The 24,262-nt window shown below is 34.0% G+C and overlaps 1 protein-coding gene across 2 annotated transcripts in view; it reads right to left on the reverse strand.

The window, feature by feature from the left end:
- The window catches only part of LOC116339099 (MOXD1 homolog 2), a 191,555-nt gene that overhangs the window by 58,663 nt on the left and 108,630 nt on the right, over nucleotides 1-24,262 (reverse strand). For both annotated transcript variants that reach the window (XM_031764762.1, XM_031764763.1), the window contains one exon: nucleotides 20,845-22,440. In XM_031764762.1, the coding sequence (XP_031620622.1) occupies nucleotides 20,845-21,186 (342 nt within the window). In that variant the 5' untranslated portion in view covers nucleotides 21,187-22,440. The remainder of the gene's footprint in view (nucleotides 1-20,844; nucleotides 22,441-24,262) is intronic.

A 24,262-nucleotide genomic window follows, 5' to 3' on the forward strand; every position in this document is an offset into this window, starting at 1 on the left:
AAATTCAATTAGGGAAAACCAAAAACTCATCACAAATTTCATTGTGTGTACAATTGTACATTCAAGAGCTTAACGGCTTTTGTTCTATATCTCGTCAAGGACACGATATTCAACAACCACAGCAATAGCAATGGAAACACTTGAAGTGGCCATCATTCTTTGCAGCATGAACATTTTTTGTGTGCAATTAATATTCGAATCTCGAATAAACTATATCTGTAGAGTTGACATGAATCTTTAAAACTATGAAACGTTTCCTGGTCCCATTCATTTGGCTATTTACACGAATCAAAATCCCAGCTCTGTATTGTGCGTGCAGAGCAACGTTCACGTGTGAACGAGATCATTTATGTCAGACACAAGAGGATTTGCTTGTCTGGCATGGAAGTCAAAATTGAAGAGAATCACAAATATACTGATACACAAACTGGATTCTAAATGACGATGACGCGTCAATGCCAACAGCGAAAGACACTACATTGAATTTTGCGAAACGGAAATCAACGAACAAAAGAATTGATAGAAGGAATTTCTATGATTTTGCATTGGATGCTCGTCTACTCTACTCGTAAATAAGCAACCGTAACTGGAGACGTGACAAGCTACAGCATAACATGAAAATGTGAACAAAAAAAATCTATCAAATAGCATAAAATAAGATATAATTTAGAGGCGAACGAAGTATGTAGTTGGTTATAGTATAGTCATTGCCTTGCAAAGGTACATTTGTGTATTTAAAGACTATTTTGCATTTTCAAAATAATTTTATTCCATACCCCGAAACTTAAAAAAAAAAAAACATGTATCATTGAAGCTACGAAAAATGCCATTCTTTTGACCGTGTGACATTGGATACATTTCATACAGAATTTATTTTACTTCACTTCACTTTATGTTTGCAAATATTTCTCATCGTGCAACATTCGGGGCCCTCCAACGTGAATGTATCCTCAGTGTTCACTGATTTGGTCTGCGTTCACGCATACGCATATATAGCATTGGTACACCACCGCAACCACTGCATATACCTATACTAATGGAATGCATCCAAAATTGGGTATACCACTGATATGGATATGGATATGGACATACATTTGTCTTGTTATCCCGATTTTGTTCAGTCTTATTTGAACTCTTACAAAAATGTAAAACAAATCTTGTTAGAAAATCAGCAAATAACACAGAGTGAATGTGTTTGTGTGAGTGTGTGTATGTATGAAATGGCGAAAAGTTCATGCGCTTCGATTACCCCAGATAGATGAGTTTCTATTGGATTTGCCACTTGAGAAAATGGAAAACCAGAAATAAAATTTGAATATTGCTATCGCACACACATACTCCAGTTGGCATTCAAATAAGAGCGTCTTTTACTTCGATGCTTTTTTTATGCATCGAACTTCAGTAAATATACGATATAGTATGATGAAACCACGTCACTGATTTGGGTATTTTGAAGTTTTCCATCGATGCTGACGATGTGAAGATGTTTTACTTGAATCATCACTTATGGCAGACACTTTATAAATAAACCGCAATACAGGTTCGCTCATTCTTTATTGCTTGGTTGCTTACTTCATTCTTGCCTCACTATCTGGTTTTTCGCCAATTCATTCGAAATGCTTATCGAAACAATTCATCTGAGAAAATAAATTTTTATTCTGAGATCCCGTTGCGATGAAAATGTGCTATCAAAATTAGGAGAAAAAGAGTACGTAAAAAAAGGGAAACTGGTATCCACCCAATCTATCGTAAATACCATACAACCCCAAGCTTGGGTTTCAACACAAGAAAGAGTTAACAATTTATTATTGATTTCATCTCTTTCATGTTCGTCCAGTGCAATTCTTCAAATCCGTGCTGTTGCACATCAAAAACATTTATACACCCACACTCATTTATATCGATATACATACGTAACCATTTGCATTCTCACGCACTGTAGGTAGAAAAAAAAAAAAGCAACGGATGTGATTTACAAAAGCAACAGCGCACATATTACATATATATAATATAAGTTCATTACGTTTCGTTGTTGGAAAATATAAATGAAAAAATAAAAAAATATGAAAAACTTGAATATGTGGTTATACACAAGAACGAACTCAGGTAACTAAATAATTATGATAAAAGATCAAATAAAAATTGGGTATAGTTTTCGTAGGCTATTTGCACTGAGATGAGAGCAAAGGGAATACAAGTTGAAAGTGGCGTATCTGGATATCAGTGATATGCGGGAAAAAAAGTTTCTATGGAAATGGTATTATGTCAACGGTTGTGATTGCTATGTCTGGTAAATGCTGTCATCGCATCAATTGTGCTGTAATTTTTTTTTCGAATATGTAAATCGATTGGAATCGTGGAACAAGTCGAATATCGATTCACACGCATATCATCAGTGATTCTACCTCGATTCGATGACGTTAAAATGTTTGGAAAATCTCACCCTTATTTAAGTTCTGTCTATTTTCAGAGAATAGCAATACGATGTGCCTTGGCAGGTTTTGTGTATGTTTATATGTAAGTGTGTATTTGCCTAGCTCAAATTGTGTACAGAACTGTTGTAATGAAATAACTTTATTTTCACGATACACATATTTTTCCTGTTTTTTTTTTATTTGAAGAAAAAAAAACCAATTCGCAATATGTATTCAAGTCTGTATAAAGTCGTTTTTTTATATTTCACTTTTCAATTTGATTTTGTTCGTCCTGTGTTCGTTTCCCGATATACGCATCGATTTGCCGCATATAAAAAAAATAAGGACGAAATATTTCTCTTCTCCATATATTTTATTCCATCTCCAGTTCGAATTAGAGAGCAGACTCGTATGTGTGCTCTTTTATTTTTCTGCTTTTTTCTTCTTCTGTGTGTTCAGTTAGTTCCGATTTGCGATATGTGTGTGCCAATTTAAAGCCTTTTCTTAGCATCATTTTCGTTCGTTTGCTTTTTGCATACACATTTTCAACGAAAATCAAATACCATGCGAAAGGCCGATTTCCCTTCATTTTTTTTTAGATGAAAAATATTCTCTCCATTTTTATGAAACCGAAAATAAACTTGAATTTTCTTCTTCTCTAATCGCTGGATACGAATCGACATGCTCTCTTTCATTTTTGGCATTTTCAATAAAAATCGCAGACCCCTTCAAACGTTGCGCTCATGGTAATTTTGCTTTATATTCCAGCATGTTTTATTTTATGGCGGTATCCAACAAAATTAAAGCCAGAAAAACTGCTTTCGCTTACATTCAACTCGGAAATGCTACGTTAAATATCGCAATTGATTTGTTTATTTTTCTTTTTATTCGTTCTGTTTTCTCTTTCCGTAAACTTTTTTTTCGTCTTCTTTTGAGCTATCGAAAAGCTATCGCTCCTTAAATCGACATAAGATCGTTACGTTGTTGTTTTTACATTTTCAAAACAGCGATGTATGTTCAAAACATTCTTTAAATAAATATGCATTATAGACGCTGTCGGTATGTTTAGACAAAATGAATGCCGTCAAAGGTCATGAAAACAATAAGCACAGAAATGATACGCATTGGGATACGATAATTGCATAACAAAAATTTTAAATATTATTTTTAGAATTAAGTAATATATTGCAAAATAGAGGAATTAGCACAAAATCATTTTTTTATTTGATACATATTCCGCACCTTATTGGTGGTCATATAAAAAAGGAGACAACCGCCAACCCCAGAAAGGGTATATGTATATATCGATACACATACAAACTTGTTCACGATCTCAAATAATGATTCAACTTTAGCATCTTCCCTTTAACGACTTAATCCCTTGGAATATCAAAAATAATACTAAGCAACAATAAAATCGGCAAGGATGGTTATTCACCATTGGTGAAATGTAACGAAGCAACAGAGAGATAAAAACAATATGTACCGAATCGACTGAGCAAATAAATGGTTTGATGGAAGTGGTGAATGTGTGCATACTATATACATATATCACAATGTGTGAGTGGTGCTCTATGTTGTTCCGTAATTTGGGTGCCGTTGAATTCGCGCGTGATTCAAACTTAAGCATTCGCATACAAAGATAATGATGGTGAAATGGTTGGCTTAATTAGACACTAGAAGTCATTGGTATTTGGGTCCTTTCGCGTCAACGAATAAAAATCTTTTTTATGACTTTTGACATTGGCCGAAAATGTTCATTCGGATGTTTTCAAATATTTAGAAAAGAAAAGAATGAGAAGAGCGAAAAATAGCTACCAAATAACAATGGTTTTTTATTTCCATTTTGTTGTGCAAAAAATAGATCTTTTGTAGATCTACCCTTGAAATGGCTGTGCCTTTGCTTGTACGACATTTTTTATTCCCATCTAAATTTTGGTTACATTTAACAATTTTAAAGTTATAGTAGTTTTTTGTTTCGACATTTTATTTCTATTTGCTTGTATTTCACTCGGGACGATTCTTTGCCAATAAAAAATAAAATAATCCAAACGATTCAGCTTAACTGCTTTTCTGTTTTAACAATTTAAACAGCAAAATTATAAGCAACATAGATGAATACGAATGTAAATGTAAAATATGCGTTTCATTCGCCCCAACAAAAAAAACACACGACGAAGAAAAAGAAGAATAACTAAAGAGGGCTCAAGAACACACTGAAGCATCACACACATTATTCGGATACATGTTGTTTCCAGTAAATGCCGTCGTATTTATTGTTGCGCACTGTGTGCATTTAACTTTTGCTCTTTGATAAGTTCCGCTGTGCGATTATGTTTGCATATGCAAAAAGGGTTCCACATTAGTCTAAATTTACGGTCAAAGTGAACATATGCTTTTTTTTCTCTTGTTCTTATATTCTCAGGCCAATGGTTCGGCTCCAAACATTTTGCCCATGATTCGTATGAGAAACAAGAGAAGAAGAAGAAGAATAATAATAAAAAAGGAAAGAGCGGACAAGAATCGCAGGGAAAAAAGTCACTCGACAAAATGTTGAACTTCATTTTGGCTACACACTGTGTACTTTTTCTGCGGGAGCTTTATTTTATCTGCTGTTACATATGTTAATCGGAGAGTTTTCATTTTCACTCTTATGGAAATCAACATTTGTGTTCAGGTCAGCGCTTTCAATAACATTCATTGGTTATATTTTCCTTGCTTGAATTAGATTTTCTTGTGGTTCTTTACAACTTATGTGCGCCAAACGTGATTTTAATTGTTGGATTTTCTGTTGTTGGTGTTTTTGAAAGCAATTTCAATCCTCTCTCTTTCTCATTTCTATCGTATTTTATGAGCAAATGGTGCGATAGCTATGTAGCCTGCAATCTACAACGTATAAAATCTAACGATTACGCTTAAGAAAACCCTATCGGTTGATGGCAGAGCTCACTTTTTTTATTACACAAATGTCAACGGTAAGGAATAATGGAGGAAAAACCATCAAACTATTATAAGTACTATATGGACTGAGCACATGGATTGGTCCGTTCATGGTCTAACACTCTCTGTCAGAAGCTTTAGAAACTCTAGTGGTTGTGTTGGTATTTTTGTTGAAGTTTGAAAAAATACGATAAAGAAAACCGAATGCAATTCCATTTTGCCAAAAACTTGATGAAATGAGTAATGTACATTGTCATACAATGAACACAGAATATGGTTTTTAAAAAAACGTAGAACATGTATTGACCTTATTACCAGTGTGAAAATAGAAGAAGCATATAAAACTGATTTTATCGGTCACATCTGCATTTTAATGGCTTCTGTAATTGAACTTGTGGAGTATCCGCATGGCGTTGCAAATTAAGGTTTTTTCTGTAATTTTTTCTCTTTCTACTTCGTTCTCATATGATACCAACTAAATTTAGTTGGCGTATATTTTCCACCATTTTTTTTCCTGGCCATACACATATTGATGACGTACTGCAGCCACCTTTTCATACTCTATAAGATTTTGTGTGGCTTTTGCTAAGACGTTGACTATGTTCCCGCTTCAAAAAATATCGCTTTGGCTTACATCGTCTATTTTTCATTTAGAAAAAAACGGATAAATGCATCATTGCCATCTGAACCGATTGCATAATAATCGTAATGGGACAACGAAACAGAGTGCGCGCAATGGGAATAACAGAGACGTAACGGAGCGCGTTACCGTTAAAAATCATGAAGATTCAACGAAAATATGCTTAATTTTCTGTGAAATGTTGTGCCAATGCACTATGATCGTCTTTTCTATGCAGCAAAATCTTTTAATGCTTCATCACTTTTTATGGCAAGCAAAAATCGTGAATAAAGTAAGCTTATATATTTTCTTTTGTGATGGATATGTTTCGTGTACATTTAAATATGAGCAGCTTGTAGCCTGAAAGTGCTGCTATGCTTGAAACGTCATCTTCTTTTCCCTCCTATGTCAAAATTTGGTTGGAGAGTTAATGTCATTGCTTAATGCCATTGCTTCTTGAAATGATTCGATGAAAATTCAATGCTCTTCAAATGAAAATGAATATGAGAAAAAAAGGAAGGACCCACAAACAACCACTAAATGAAATACATGCAGCTCTTACGCCACATTTCAAGTGATTTTTTTCTCTCTATTTTTCTGTGCAAAGAATTCGTTCCCATCTTTATCGCCATAATTCTTATATTATGGACGCCGCTATACAAACCTCAAAGTCATTAGCATGTACTTCCTTTTTTTATGAGGTACAATTCAACAAACAACAAAAAGGACGAGAAAAAAAACGACGATGGACGAACGGGCAAACAAAATATAAAAAAAATATAAAATGAAATGAGTGCATCATTTTCATTTTCTGTATACGAACAGAACAAACGCAGAACGAGCCATTGTGCGCGTAATGAAAACCAAACGAAAGCAATGCGATGAGCGAACGCACAATAAATAGATAGTGAAAATAAATTCTGAAGCAAATAGAAGAAAAATCAAACAAATAAAAGTTCGTTTTGTGCAAACGATGCACACTCATTCCATTTACGTGTTAAAATCAACTTTGAGATTTATACAAATACCATCTTCGGTTTTTCGTTCATAATAAACTGTACCTACATAATTTGCAACGTGCATATAGGTAGTAAGCGTACCAGTCGAGACTTATAGTTTTTCACAACTGTAGTGAAAACTCATCACATAAACATGATTATATGTATTACAAAGTGCACAGCACACTACAACTGATATACCGAGACCAATGGTGTTCATTCTATTGAATGGCTTTCAAAACGAATAGAAAAAATATCACACGGAAAAATCAAACTCAAAGTCACCCCTACGCCAGTACGATGTCCAAATAGACTGAAATATACAATAAACTGAGTACAAAGCAGAATAGAATGAATAAAAAAAATAGAAAATATCCACAGCACAACTGAGTTAGTGTTGAAGTACTGGGGCGCTCACACACACAAAAGGGAGAAAATAATACACATCTGTGGAAACCTTTCAGAATAAATGAAAATCTTTTATTTCAGCTGTGTACATCACATAAACTATTCGCATCCCAATCTTATTTTTGGCTATGCACGGCACTTGATGTGCTGCCATTTGCCTGCATCGTTTCCATTTCTTTTATTCAGTTGTCTTTTCGTGTGTACACTGTACGTTCATATTTTCGCTCATTGACTCGTTACATTAAAACAAGTGTGCATTCAAATATTGAATATGCAACTGTCTCACACGCCGTAAGCCATCACCATCGCTACCCACACATTCTGCCATCATCAGTAAATGATTACAATGAGTTTATTGCAAAGTAAACTGGGGAATTTTATGTGAAATATGTGTACGTCTGTGTATGCGCGCAATTTTCTGAATTAACTTAATGCATTGAGCGCACCTAAAGCGATAAACGATTCGATTTTTTTTTGCGTCCATGTTAAGAGGAAATTGCCGTTCTTTGTTTGCGCTCTCCCTCTTAAATTAGCTGATAATATACATCACCGTATCGATAATATTATTTCACATCAAAGCCAAAGCGGTGTGATGTTCCTCACTTAGCCATAAGTCTATGGACTGCAAATTTAAATATTGAAATCATCGATCTGTGGTCCATCTTTTGAAATCGATTGGAATGTTTGCAACGCTGTTAAAGTGATTTTTCCTCTCGCTTTACATTTGATGTATTTTTTTTTAATGAATCGCATACAAATCAACTTCATTTTATTTGATTTTTTATATTTTATTTTGTATTTTTTTACGTTCTTTCTCTCTATCTCCCGTTGTTTTTTGTTGTTGTTGTAAAATCGCTTTTTCACTTCAAGGTCATAACCATTTCAAGCATACTCAACTCTTTGACGCGTGTTTTTTATCTCTTTGATTTCAGTTGGAAATTTCCATTTTTTCACCATTTTTCCTTCGAATGTCACTCATATTGATCCGTGCCTGAGAGTACAAATTTTCGTTGCGCTCACGTTCTTCATTGCATATTTTAATGGGGCTGCTGCACGTATTCTCGTGATACTCTTTCTCTCTCACCGACTATTGTTTGCATTAGGTTTTACATGTCTGTGCTGCACAATCTATTTTAGTCTCAATCTGGTTATAAAAGTAATGGCGACTTCTACAATAGTCTCATTCAACTTTGTCAGCATGATGTCTATTTAGCATGCATCAACACAAATCCAATTTTAAATCAGGTGCGAATGGAAAGCCAACGAACGAAACATCCGATGAGTTTTTCCGTACATGATTCTTGTGTCCGTTCGTTCGAATCGGTCTCGGTATACACTTTTACCCCTTGTACAAGCACACATTTATTGTGTTTTGTTAGCTTTTATTCAAAAGGCGATAAAGCGAAAAGTGTCAATTCAAAGAAAAATAGAGTAATGGCACCGAGGATCTTAAATAATGACCGTTGATTGTATCAAGAAGCCTTGGCTATCTCTTTCCATATTTTTTTCTTCATTTTTTCTATCTCTCTTCCTCTCGCTCTCTCTGGCTCTTCTTCTACGTCTCTTAGAATCTTCTCTTGTTTTACTGTTCATTGCAACGCGTGAAAAAGATGGATCTTTTGAAATGGCGAACGTGTGCGCATAGCCAAAAGCCTTTTGAATTCGAGTGGATTACACTCAAAGAATGTGTTCAAAATCTCGTTTGAAAAACACGAATCACTCTCGTCGAATGCCCAATATATGAAAGTGCGAAAGAGAAAAATTGTGAACAGTGACATTGCATGAAGAAAAACTGGTTGGACAAATGTCACCCGAAAACATTCAACATGGAAAAATGTATACACTATGATGTACGTTCTCGCTTAAAAAGTAGCAAACTTAATACTGGCGTCTCTCTTTCACTTCTTCGGTTTGGTGGGTATGTGATTTATTGTTTGCAAATCAAATTTCGTACCATTCAAATGTTTGTTTGGCATCTGGTGTTCCATGTGAAAGCACCAAAATAAAATCAAGCATTGACACACGGGTTTAATGACATTGTGAGCGTACCAAATTGAATCGAGCTATTGATAAAGAAGAGAGAGAAAAAAATGTCATTCGAAATGACCACACACAGACACAGGAAAAGCGATGGATGTAGATTGCTACAATTTCCAACATTTACTCACACTCTGCATGTTCTATACAACGTCAGCGGATACTCACAGCCACAAGCAGGACAAATACAGTTTAGATTATTTTGATGAAAAGCCATCGATAAAAAGCACCAACGAAAAAGCGAAATTATCAATGAACACTTTTGTTTTACCATTTTGGTTGTCGCATTCATTTCATTCCTTTTTTTAATTAAAGCCATGTCGACCTTCTTAAATGGGACTTTTTGAATATGTAGCAAATATTCTGCCATATATATTTTCAAGAGTTTTTTCTTTTGTGTTCCATCCATTGAGGTTTTGTAGAACTTGTATAAATCGTATAGCGCTGGTAATTTTGTACGCGATCGATACGAATGAAAGGTTTCATTGCGTTTAATGTGCACATTTTTATGCAGGGAAAATACTACCGATATTGAAGACATGTCAATTACGTTAAAGCCCCAATCAAACGCTTTCATGTGTAATGTCTCCCTTATGCTTCTGCCTGTTTCTATTTTTGTATGGATTGTCTGACAAAAAAAACTAGTTTCTAGTCATCATGCTGAACTTTTCATTCGACTATTCTCATTCGTTTGCTCGTTCGTTCATTTGTTCATTGTGGGCTGAATTACGCTCTCAACTCCAGTGCCACTTAATATGATTATTTGATTTGGGCTTTTTTCCCCTTAGTACTTGATTCAGTTATTCGCTTTTTACCATTCGATTAGTGGTTGAAATTGCATTCGTGTGATCGACAAACAGTCAAACAAACAGACTCTTCCTATTATTTTGTGTGATTGTGATGTACAATGAAATTGGTTTTGGCGTGCAATTCTTTTATTTCGTGTCGTTCTTTCTTCCATTTTATCATTTCTATTATTAAATTTTTTCCCATTTCGTTTGATTTTGTGTTTTACTTGGACGAGAAAATGGCTGTTATCACCGTCAACACCAGACATTTTCAATTGCTCTAATGCCTCTAGCTGCTTATGTATGTACGTATGCATGTTTGAGTAACAAAAAAAATATGTAATCGAAACCCAACAGAGGCGCTCATTGCTTAGATGTTCGGCAATTCCAAGCAAATGATGAAATATAGTTGAAGATCGGCTTCGAATTGACAGCATGTATATGCGTAAACTTGCATTACAATCAACTGTTTATAAATACTTGAAATCGACCGATGACATAAGGATAGATCGATGCTCAATAAAACCACTCAAATTATTTACCAATATAAAAAGAGAACCAGATTTCATTTGGAACATAGATGTTGATCATTTCTTAAAATATGAAACAAAGCCTTAAATAATTTCAGCAGAAGTTTAATAACACAAACACCATGTTGGTGCATTCTGTGGTGGATCACTTTAAATACACGCAATAAGGGATATTCGCACTATAAAAAGCATGTTTGAAAACGAGAAAAAAAGCGCAAATACTCAAAATTTAAGCCTTGAAGTGTAGAAAAATCATATTTTATTGCATCGTATAAGCTTTTACGGACATTTGAACTGTAAAAACTGTGAAAAGATTGTATAACCAACTAAAAAAAAAAACAGGAGTAGATCTAGTGATGTAGATTGTTTGTTGTCTTTTGACTTTTGCTAGCATACAACGATTGTGATTATTGCCATTGAAATTGAAAAAAAAAAAAAAAATATTTGCAAGAAAAAAATATGCACACACCAAAAGAAAAGGCAAAGCAAAGCAGAAAACACCAACGGACAACAGCAAACACGATAACAAAATGACTCAATCGGTATGGGTATATACAGCACATTAACTTTGGCCCATTTCACAAATTCAGTCAAATTGAACGGATCGAACTACTATTGTTATCTATTTTTCTGCGCTCCTCGTTTCGTCTCCAATGATTCTGGCAACATGCGAAAAAGGACACGCTTTTATGCTGGTGATGTCTATCTATACGGGTGTGTGAGTATGTGCGGCTAATGCCTAAGGTCTTTTGTTGAATTTGTTGATTTTTGTTTCGTTTTTCCATCATTTCTTGTTACGCTTTTTTTTGTTGTTGATTCGATTCTCTGTGCTGTGTTCGTTAATACTCTTGATGCGAACCATTTTCTAGTTTTTTTCTTGTTTGTCGCTTACTCGTCAAAAAAAACGGTATTCGAATTTTGTTCCGCTGAAATGAATGTTTTGTGACAAATGTAGTTTTGCACAAACTTTCATGTGCTTATGTTTAACATTCACCCATTCCATTTACCTCTCCCGGAACGATAAAGAGTTGACAAAAAAAAAATACACATACACACAAATTGTGATATCTAGAGAATATTGCATCGGAATAAACAGACGGGTTGCCAATGTCATGGGCAGCATTCTTCCTGTGGACTGTATTTAAATACATATATTTAATGTGCTCAATGTGTGTACATTGAATTTTTGGCATTCCACTCAAAAACTCGTCCATTTGTCACTTTTCGACATATTAACAATCAATGTCCATGTACCGTATTGATAAATCAACTCTTCTGTTCCCTCACCAACAGCCATTTCAATGCAAACTATTGGGCGCGTGCTATTCACGATGATCCTCTGATTGTTTATTGTTTTGCTATAATATTTGTTTCGTTTTTCTTACATTTCAATGCTTCCGAAACATTTACAATTCGACTAAATTGGCTATTGTGTGAGACGTGCGAGTGATTCAAGAGAAATTCTATTACATTTTTCATTCTCATTCTAATGTCGAATACGAATGAGAACAATATCCACCAGAGAATTCCAATCTGCATAATATTTTTGCTATAAATCAATTTAATTTTCGTTCTCCAATACATTATTTTCCATCAATAATATTAATGCTCTTGCGTACATTTAACGAAAAGTTCATCGTTTTAATATGGAGTCAATTAATTTGTTCGTCTGCTGATGTATCAATCAATGTAGCCAAGTGATCGCATATCGAATGCATAACAAGCTATACACCAATGATCCGACATGGAAAACAAGCCACACATCGGAGAAAAAGAATCGCATTTAATAATATTTAACTGCAGGTTGAATGTTTGCTTGATAGTTGTGTGGTGAGAAATATTCTGTTTAAACGAGTAAAAACTTCCACAGTAATTTTATTCGTTTTGTTTTTAGTTGGTGTTGTCGAACAAAACATAAACATATATAAACACACTTAACCATTTATAGAGACAACCGCAGACTATCGGGGAAAATAATAATAAATTTGGTGTACTTCACACCTTCGTACCTTCATTAGACGTTCTATTGTTATGTTGAGATTCGTGGTTTTGAAGCACAAGTGAACACCGAAAATATGGTTATATACGACACGCTTGCCGCTTTGCGTGCATTTATGCGTAATTATAAGAAACATTTGAAATGTTATATTTCATGGCAACGCGATGACAGACGAGCTGGAGTGTGAGAGAGGGAGAGGGAGAGAGAGAACGAAAAACACCAATAATTGAATCAAACAGTCCATGGCCTATAACGTGTGCTGCAATAGAATTCATTTTATTCTTTTTTTTACGTTTTTTTATGGCAGAAATTTTTGTTACCATATTCAGACATTGTAGGCATACATAATAAACTAGTGAAATGCGTGAGTGTATTGTGTTGAATACTATAGAAAATATTGTGAGAAAACACCCAACCGTTTACGGAACGCTTGTCACCTCGTTGATTAAATGAAATGTACACGAATTCTGTGTGCACCATCTACATCAATATAAATATGTATTTTTATTATTGATGCGTGAGAAATTGAATCATGTGTTTCACTTTCAATCGTTTTATGTGAAGTTTTGTTCCCTCTCATACTCGATTAGTGGCTCTAAAAGTATTACAAGAACATGCATGAACTGTGGAAGATACAAAACAACCCCGTGGAAAATTCGCGCCGTCCCTATACGATACATTGCCATTATTACAAAATGAACCCCTCTAAGCCCAAGTTGTCATCTCTCATAATGTAAGACTGGAATTGCCGAAAAACGAAATGCATAACCCCGACGCTGATTATTTCGACACTCTTTTTTGCTTCGACATAAACGTCGACATGGCATGGGTGTATGGCATATTTTATTTCTATTTCCCATTTTCTGTGTGTGTATGTGCGCGCGCGCGTATGTATGTCTTTTTCTACATTCGTTTCATTCAATGGATAACAACTACTACATAATTTTATAATATAGCAATTTAGATAAAGCAAATCAGATATTTTCATACATATAAATTTATCGTATGTGGTGAACAAAATGTGAAATAAATTCGTGAATGTGGCGATAAAGTTACGCATCCAAGCAATGGAATGCCGTCTTCAGGCATCAATTCATTTCGTCATCGTTAACGTTATTCAATTTCCACTTTTCGGTTCCATCTTTAGATGGATACTCGCTGCTAAGCATTTTTCGGGGTATTTTTTTTATCGGTTTCGATTTGATTTGTGTTTGTGACTGCGAAATTGACAATTTCGTTTCGCTGATATTTCAAATATATTTTATGTATGTTTTGTGTTGAATGTACTTTTAGTGACCCTAAATATTTGCAACGCATTTCAAATTATTTAATTTATTCGCAGAAGCGTTGAATCCACTCGATTCCGCATAAAATACATTATCAAAAAGATTTGAGTTGCTGTCACATCATTGTAAAACACGTTTTTGCATTAAAGGCGTAAAACGAGTCGTATGTGTTGAGGGGAGGAGAGAATGAGAATTACCAGCAAAAAAATTCATCAATTTAATATCTAACAAAGAATTTCGATTGATATCGCTATACCCATTCTCGGATATATGGTTTTCGCTTCTTGTCACTTGTTAAATAACCAAGTGTGCCAAGAACATCATTGTCACAATGAACAACATTTTCAACATCGTCATATCATGTCAATAAAGCTCTTGTTTCATTTTACTTATTCGTGTTTTCCGCCATAATTTCTCTTAATTTTCCGTATTCTATCGAAAGTTTCTGTTGATGCGAGCATGGGTTTTTCGATGACTTCTGCACGTGGCTGTAATCGTTTAGAAGCAAATTTTTTTATATGTACACCATTGTACTTCCAATGCTCTCTTTTATCTTGAATCTTTAATCGATTATTATTTGCAATATATTTTCATAGCCCCCAACAGCGGTTTTATTAAAAGAATTATGATTATGGTGGATCATTTTTTTTTCTTTTATTTTGTTCCAGATTACAATGTGATGGAACGACAGCAAAAAATCCATGGAAATTATATTTTCGAAAATTTCACTGTGCGTTAGCATTTACATTTCAACTTTTTATACGTGAAAGTTTTGAATTGTGCTGCAACAAACAACGAATTGTTGCTGTCAATATTTGCAAAATTTGTATGAAGAAAAAAAAAGTCATATTTGTCACTAGATATTTTCTAAGGATTTACCCTCCTTAAAGTTAGCACAATAGCTTCGTTTTTTTATTTGGTATTTAATATGAAGCATCTCGATAAGATGAAACAGAGACATGTCACAGATAGACATGGGGATGTTTGTGATTGATTTAATATGTATATCATGGATCGAGATCGGTAAGCGTACGTTTTGTCGATAATAATGTGCTTTCATATTTCTATAGATAAAAAAAAGGCTCGGATCCGCAAAAAAATAGACTTTAACTTTGTTATTGTCTACCATTTTATTGATACAGAATTTTAATATCGGAATACAACGAGCGTAAATAAATGAACTTGAAAGCAACCAGAGAGAGAGAGAGAGAGAGAGAGAAGAAAAAAACGCGAGCACATAGATATAGGATAAACATGGAGAGTGCACACAGAAAATCAAACCAATTTACATCAGTAAATGCGTCACACAAACGAATCGAATTGTTTTTTATTGGTTTGATTTGATTCAAAAAATGGCGACATAATGTAGGGAGTGAAACCCGCAAATTGACGGTCGGTGTGTACTTGTCGAAGTATATTCATATTCACATAAATAATTCGGTTGCTGTGCCGTGCCGGTAGAAGAGGAGAAGAAAAAAATCGATGCCCAAATGAAATTGAAGAAAAATGAAAACGTGAGCAGGCTGTTGTAGGGTGCGTGCGAATAAATATCTTTAAATGCAAATACAATGAAATCATGTGAACAGTAACCATTTTTTTTCTCCTTTTCACTCTATTGTTCCACGTGTTATTTTTTTATTTCAAATTCTCTTCTCTTTCAATGGACAATTCTGTGGGTTGATGAGTTCACTTTTCGTTATCGTATTCGGAATTCCATTTTTTGGGCTAAATTTGTGACAATTCAATCAAATGTCTCAATGGCAGGCTCAGCGGTAACATTTTTCGCCATTTGTTTTCATCAGACAGCGTCACGTCGTTGATGTGACAGTGTTGAACTTAGCGAGGCAGAAAATATCTGGAAATATCTCAAGTCGAAAATTCGGACGAATAAACATAGAACAACGAGAGGGGGCGATAAGACAAAAAGAAAGCGAAAGGGAGAGGGGCGGAAGAAAGATGGAAGAGAAATACAACGGATAAATTAACGCTATTTGAATCCCCAGGCTGAATATTGTCTTGCAATCGGCATCCGTTATTCAATCAATGGCTTTGTTTTCACGAGAAATTATGAATACCGAAAATTTTTCAATAAAAAGAAATCAGATAAATTAGCAAAGTCTGAGCATCGCAACCCTCTAGGCTATTCCACGCATACAATAAAATTTTTCAATTAATTTTTTCGATGCCGACCCACAGAGTGAAAAACAGAGAGAGAGAGAAACAAAAACATGGACAGATATTTTCGGCAAACAATATGCTTTCATACTTTTTTAAAACGAATGGAATAAAATAAGGAAATAAATAAAACAAATTGGGTATAGTATCCGAAATCGATGCGTACTCTTGTTTGTTTTTTTTTTTTTTTTTGATTGGCCCTAATGATTACAATTGATTTGGCTGAACAATTAGATTTATTCATTTGGTCCGCACTTTAACAACAACGCTTCGCTTCAATAGGCAAATCAATTAAATTTCGTTTGTTTTACCGAAAGTTTACACAAAACAAAATAATTCAGTTTGGTCGATTTGAGACTTTAATATTATTATATTGAAATGCACACACGAAATGCAAATGTAAATGTGCGTTGCTCTTGCATCATAAATTGAAAATATCCATTACTCTTGTCGAAATATTTTTGATGCAATATATAATATATAAAATTCAATCAAAATGTGGACTTTTTGAGTAGAATGGAAATAGGCAACCATTTATGTGGTCGCGAAACTCATACACAATTGAATCAACGGGGGCAATTCACAACGAATATATAAATGCGCTTAAATCGTTCCACTCCACTTCGTTTTCTACTTTAAATAAGCATATTTATAGCGTAGTGGCATTAAGACGAACATCATTTTCCGTTATTTTTCCTTGTCGTGCTCACTCAATCTGCCCTAATTTCACACATTTCAAATGTACCATATTGTGGTATACGCCACATTGTGCTATATGACTTCGATCATAATAATTGAATAATTTTCACACCCCAAGCATTTTAGCATCGATAAAGAATATGTTGTAATTTTATTTTATTTTCTATAATAAGTATTCAATGGTCTACGCACACCATGCGCATCGTCCAACGCAAAACAATCGCTTTGAATCTATTCGATATGGTGTTGAAACAAAAAAAAATTGAACAACTTCGGTTTACGTACGTATGTATGTGAGTGCGCGCAACGTGTTACGACTCAAACTGTTATTTGGTCTGTATAGAATATTTGTGTGCAAATGTGTGTATTTTGTGTGCGCAAATGGAATATGACATTTATTGAGTTGAATAGATTCGTTCGTTGAAGAATAGCAACAAAATGCATTTATTACTCAAATTCGAAAGCACTTAAACTACACCACATTTATATTTTATTTTGGTTGCTGCCTTTGCACGCTATTTTGGCAGATGAGAGCAGCGCGTTGCACAACAATAGAATCAAGTGAATGCACAAAATGTAACAGAAAAAAGTGCCCTGCCGGGAACGAGGCCATTGTTTTGGTTACTATTCACTTTATGTTTTCCACTTTCATTCACTTATTTTGGTAAACATTGTTTACTTTTCGGCTTGAGCGCAAGGAGTTCATTTGCAGTTATTTTGTTAGTTTGAATCCATTTTTTAAGAGCATGTCGCATATATATATTGTAAAAACCAAATGTTGTTTATAAGGTTGTTTCCTATTAGGAAATGATCGAGTTTTATGCTTCGCCAAATGAAATTTTACGCAGTTTTGCATAAATGCATATTGCATTTTTGTCAGACGTGACTAAATTTTACTTTCCTCTCTCAATTTTACTATCGCTGCTGGCTGTAGTGTAATGCCAGAGATAACATTCATCGTTTTGCATTTTTGTCTCGATAATTCTATATTTGCGCTTAGTATATCTCTGTTGTTTGGGCATTGATTTCCAATATTTCTTATTGTCACACTGTAAATAACTGCATCATCGTCGTCATCATCCCCAAGAACCAACCAAACGTAAGCCGTGCATTACGGTGGAATTTTCGCACATCAACCACCTTTACAGATTATTCCGCTCTTGATGGTTGGTTGGTTCGCTCTATCACTCTCTCCACCCTATATTCTCTGTTCCATCACCGGTTCGATATCATTCGATTTAAGTAATTTTTCCTCTTCCGGTTCCATTCTCAAGTCTCTTATTTGCTTTCCGCTTTCTTTAACGTCTATTATTAAATTTAATTTCGTGCAAACATACCAGAACTAAAGGAAAAATAAGAACTGCTATATATTTATGGCTCTGACACATATAAAGTAGTTTCGTTAAACGTGTTCTGCAGAAGACTACTAGAGTTAGAGTAGCAAAAAAAACTATATATGTGTATATATAATATAATGTATATATCAGGAGATAGAGAAACGAATTTAAAACGATGTTTGCATGAGAACTCACAAGCACGCCGATTCACTTCATATACATTAGTGAGAGATCGAGACTGCTGGGGATGAAACAATGATGAAAAAACTTTGGTGTAAAAAAGTGAAAGAGAGAGAGAGATAGAGTGCACATAGAAAAACGATACTTTGTCATTAAATTAACGAGCGCGAACAAATTGCAAGGGATTGCTTTTGCGCGTGTTTACAACTAACAATAACAACGAACGAAAATACAGAAGAGCGATAGTGAGCAAAAAAAGATTGACAATATTTTATATTGAATGCAATTAACTTTATTTATACTATATCACAGCACCGGAGCAAACAGCCTAACACCAAAGTTTGAATGCATTCAGCAATGTGATAAATTTATTTATGCTGCTGCATCAACAAAAAGTATATCCATTTTTGGCGTACACGGTATGTTGTTGAATATTTCGTTATTGAAAAGTCGCGCCCAAGCCCTTGTAGTTAAACTGTAAATCCGAAAAGTTGAAATGAATGTATTTGCGATGAGTTGTAAAGGGATGTGCCATGGAATTATAATAAAAAAAAAGAGAAATCTCAAGGAGAGAGAGAAAAAAAAAATTCGATAAAATGAATCAAAACGGAATATACAGACAAACAATTCTCTTTGCCTCTAGACCTCCAGTCTAAATAAAAAGGAACCCCTTCTGAATTAAATTCTGAAGTTGCATGCTCCCTTTTTATCTTCTTATGCGCGTTGACGAGTTTGTATTGGCCGCATGTTTTCAATACATTTTTAACACTCATTTCCTCTTTGTTCTATTCCAATATTCGTTTTCCTCTTCAAATATTCGTGCGCATACAATATTCAATCTTTTTTTATGCTATACTTTCTGTTAGTGTTGTTATTAAATATATAATGTGATTTCAATTCAATGGTTGCTATTTAATAGTTTTCATTTGATTCAATTTGGTGAAATTCGAATGGGTTCTCTGTTTCATGTGTGTGTGTGTATGTTCTTTTTGTTGTTGTGTCAGTGCTTTTGTTGTTGCTGTCGTAATTTAATTTAAGAGCTTGAGTGGTATGCATTCGTGTTTTTATGCGTGTAAGTAAGTGAGTGATTATGGACTGTTCAAAGCAACATTTAAATTAAATCATCTGAAATCGCATAGAAATGTTTGTGAATGTGCATTTTTTTCTCGCTCTCGGTTTTCGCTTTGGTCCAATGAATCGAATGAATAGCTGTATTAAAATTCGCCAAAACGTATATGAAGATGAAAAGGAAAGAGAATTACAAAAAAAAAAAAATCTTTTATTCTCTAAACGTGAATCAAAGTAAATTTTGTGTATAGTATATATTTTTTTCATTCAATTTACCCTTCGAGTATAAATAATATATATATTTTTTAATGTTGCCACTCTTAAAAAGAAGGTTGTAACAATTTGGTCAACGGAATCGTTCTTTTTCAAAATTCAGAAAAAGGCCATATAATCAATAATCTCGTTCCATTGTCACACAAGAAGGGTCACATATATGTGTATAGTGTTGAAATTTCTTTGGTCAATTTTACGCAAAATAATAATAATAATAATAATAATTTGGGATTGGTGGTATGCTGTATTAATGGAACTATTCATTTTATCAGGAATTTCCGTAATTGGTGGTTCTTTTCAATTTCACTTTTTGAATTTATGGTTTTTTTTTCGGTACGATTTTCAATTGAATGAGAATGAAAGAAAATAAATTGAAATGTTAATTTTCTACAGTCATAATAAGGAATGAAATAAAAACGGTTGGCTTCAAATGAATCCAATCGAAAATCCGTGCCAAAAATATCGGATAGCTCATTTTTCAATTTAATGTTTATGTATTCGAACAATACTGAAAAGAAATAAAACGCTGAATCGCAAATAGCTATGCTAATGGGTGGAATGCATTGCAAATTTCACTTTCGAACCATGTCCGATGCCATTTTCATAAGCCAGTTTTTTTTATATATATTTATTTTTTTGGCTTTGTATGGACTATGTGCTCAAACATAGTGAAATGTGCACTCACAAACTCGTAACGATGCTCTAAATACTCAACCAAATTGAATTAATCGGTTTTGATAAGCACATTGACATGCTTATTCGCGTTTATATAGTTCCGGCATCTGATGCGCTTTACATTTCGATGGACCCAAAAGTGGACGGAAAAACGAACTTTCGTTATAATTTAATTACATGGTTGAAATGAACTGCTGAACAAAACAAATTCTCTCTTTTTTTCTCTATCTCATTCACTCTCTTCCGCTCTGTCGATTGAGATACAGAAGAACGTACGAGAATGGTGAAAAAGCCACAGTTTAGCAAAACCTCCCAAAATGTCGCTTTCATGTTTTAACGCATTTCAATAAATTTCGTTCAAAAGTTATTGTTACATATGTTTTATAATAGAATGAATGAATGTGGTGAAAATACTTACGTGGAAATACGTTTGTCCATGATCCACCCAACCAATTACAATATCGGCACCAGCCCGTTGACCATCCGGTGAAAAGCCGAATCCGATGTAACCAAGCGTTCGCACTTGTATTTCAAATGTGATTTCAGTCAAATGTGGTAAGTATGATTGCTGCTGTGTGTGTGCCAACAACTGTTGTTGCGAAATCGATGGCAGTTTGTTTATGGTCCACAGCACCCGGTAGTCATCATTCAAATCGACTGAATGCTCCCAGCGGATGCCAATCACAGCACTAAACAATATTATTGATTGCAGAAGCAAAATCGTATAAAAACGTCGCGAACTCAACATTTTGGTAAACATTTTCTTTAATTTATTTTTCTTTTTATTTGTTTTATTCGTTTTTAGTGTTCTTGGTCTTCTTTCCCTTTAAATATCTTTGAATCGTTTCAGAGGTCACACTGCTTCTCGCAATAGAAGTTGAATAATTTCTTTGCGTTTATTGATGGCTTTGAATTTTATTGTTGATAGTTTAAAAAAAAAAAAACAAAGTTATTTATGAGTTTTTTTTATGACAGTGTAAGAGAATGCAATGCGTTATTGTGTATAAGAAATGAAATGAAGGGAAAAAACGAGCACGACCGGTATAGAAATAGTTTGGAGCAAATACGATTCTAATATCACAGAATTTACAAACAGAAAACTACACAAAATTATATTAGTAAAATACACTTGATAACACTGAATAATAAATTGCAAATAGAGCAGGAGTTGGATTGGGGTTTGTATTATAATTCTGGCTAAAATTCGTTTGAAAACAATTTATTTATAGGTATTCTTTGTTGTTTGGTCTCTTAATTTGATTGCTTGGCTTTAAAAGATACACACTTGCACACAAATTGATAGTGTGTATTCATTTATCCATTTCAATATTATCGATCGTATCACGAAACAAAACTTTCCGGTCGCTTATTATTATTGGTAATCTCGGCACTGTGTTTATCGGCTGCATACATATTTTACGACACTCATTTGCTTCTTAAAGTCAACTTGTATTTTTAATTGTTTCTTGTTTGTCTGTTGGACGCAAAGTTTTTCCCGTTTTGTTCGCTATTTTATTAAACTATTTGTTGCCACTATTAAATTTACCGTCTCTCATCACTAAATTTTCTTTCATTCGCAATTCGTCGCTCCCTGTGTGGCAGAGGCATCGGGATATCGAATGAGATCCAAAGCAATACAGTTTTTTTTTATTCTGTTCGGTTTGCTCCTTCGTTCATTCGTTCTCATCAAAATTATAACAAAGTTGGAAAGTGCAATAGTTCTTGCCTCCTGAAAGTGATGATACTTAATCTCGATGATACTGAATAGTTGTCTCCCTCAATGTTGATGCTTTTAACTACGTCGCCGTTATGTATTTTCGTTTTCGTTCTTATTTTTCTCCTTTTTCGATCTTTTTTTTTTCTCTGTTCGCTTCTTTTTTGTTTTTCTGTTGAAGCTTGTTGTGTGAGTTTCGTCTTAGTAATTCCGTTAGAAGATTCAGGATGTATAAAAACTTTATCGTTCGGTGCTAAAGTCTTCGTTCTCTTGTGTATAATCAGACCAAAGTGCTGGAATCTGTAAGACAAGAATAAAGAATATTAATATAGTATATGAACTATAACACACAAAAAAACTATAGTGAAATAGATTGAGGCACGAGAGATATGTAGCAATGATAAAAATGTCTATCAAGTAAATTAATTTTGCATTTTGGATGGATTTCATATTGCTGAGCTCTTAAATGATGCACAACCAGACGCACCAGCATACCGACACTGAAAGGCATGCGAAACAATGAGCAGATCATTAGTATTATATGTGTCAGGAAAATGTCATTATTGTATAAAAAAAGAATTTTTGTTAAAAGTAAAATCAAATGATAATGATAGCAGATGAGCATCGAGTATTTTATCAAGTTTGCAATAATTATCATCGATCTTTTTTTATCTGTTCATTCTTTGTATGATACGAGAGTCTCGAATTTAATATCCAAAAGTTTTCCGCTTTTTAACACAATTTATCTTTTTTGTCTCGACTGTAAAATGTTCCGTAATGAGCGTATATTGAAATAGGGTGTTTTTGAATAAATCCAATACATTTTCTTATGAAAATCATGTTAGATTACTATTATTTAATGGAACCGAGCGCCAGCGAAGCACACTTTCTTTTATAGTTTTTTCATGCTTCATCAGCTTGAGTCCTTATTTATGATTTGGAAAGATGGAGCAAATGTTGTTGTCTTTTTTATCTACAAACGAATCTAATTGTTCAATAAAATATAAACATTAAAAAAACTTTGACATTCGAGAGGGATTGAATTGATTAAACTTGCCAACTGAAAATAAAACATTGCAAAAATGCAAAACATTGAGTAAATCGTCCGAAAATGAACAAATAAAATGGATTCTGATGAAAAAAACATACACACATATACATATTTGTATAGAAAGAGAGAGTGAGAGAGAGAGAGAGAGAGAGAGAGAGAGAGAAAAGAAGAATGAGAGCAAATGTTTGCGTTTGTGTGTTTTGGACCGATGCAATAATATTGTCGCTATCCAAACATTTATTCAACCTTCAAAGCACGAGCACATGCACCTATTACAAAAAAAAAACATATTTCAAGCGAAACTGTTTCCCGTGCGGAGGGATCAAACCTTTAATCGAAATGAGAAGTGTTTTTGGCTGTTTATCGAAATAAAAATGCCTTGTGGCAAAACACAACAAATAGAAGTTTGTCTCTCAAAAGTAAATACGCGTTAAACGCTCAAACATATTAATAACGAATCGGTCGATTGATGTGCATGTATACGATATGATATTTTTTTGGAAATGTACACCACAAACACGATCACATTCAAACAGGAATCGAACTCCCTGTTTCAATTCAACCACGACAATTATAATCATTTATTTTTATTACTATTTTGGCATCGATTTTAGTTTTCAAACCAAAAAACACACAAAATGTGTAACAACTGGCAAACTGTATATTTGCCGTTTTTTTTTTGTTACTTTTTGAAAGTCAAACTACTAAATTCATCCATTTCGGGTTGGTTGATTACATTTTTTGGGGGGATATAAGGTTTGGCGCTATTCTTTTTTAGTGACGTGTAAAACTTGTTAGTAAGCGAAAGAGGTCAAAGCACTTTGTCCCAAATTACTAATGTCTATGTAAAATGCAAATGACATTTATGTTCCGAAATTGATGGAAAACAAAAGGACAAAATCGATTATTATTGTGAGAAACTAAATAGTTTATTTGTATGCCGTTTGTTGTACCAAAATTGATTTTATGCATAAATATAGTTTGTATGTGGCTTTTCTATTTGTCTCTTAATCATTTTTTTGTTATCTCTTTTGGTTTAACTTCAATTTTTTCGATTTTCTCTTTTCTCAT

The sequence above is a fragment of the Contarinia nasturtii genome, unplaced genomic scaffold (genome assembly GCF_009176525.2).
Source record: "Contarinia nasturtii isolate CC-2019 unplaced genomic scaffold, AAFC_CNas_1.1 Cnas_scaffold_493, whole genome shotgun sequence".
Lineage (NCBI taxonomy): Eukaryota > Metazoa > Arthropoda > Insecta > Diptera > Cecidomyiidae > Contarinia > Contarinia nasturtii.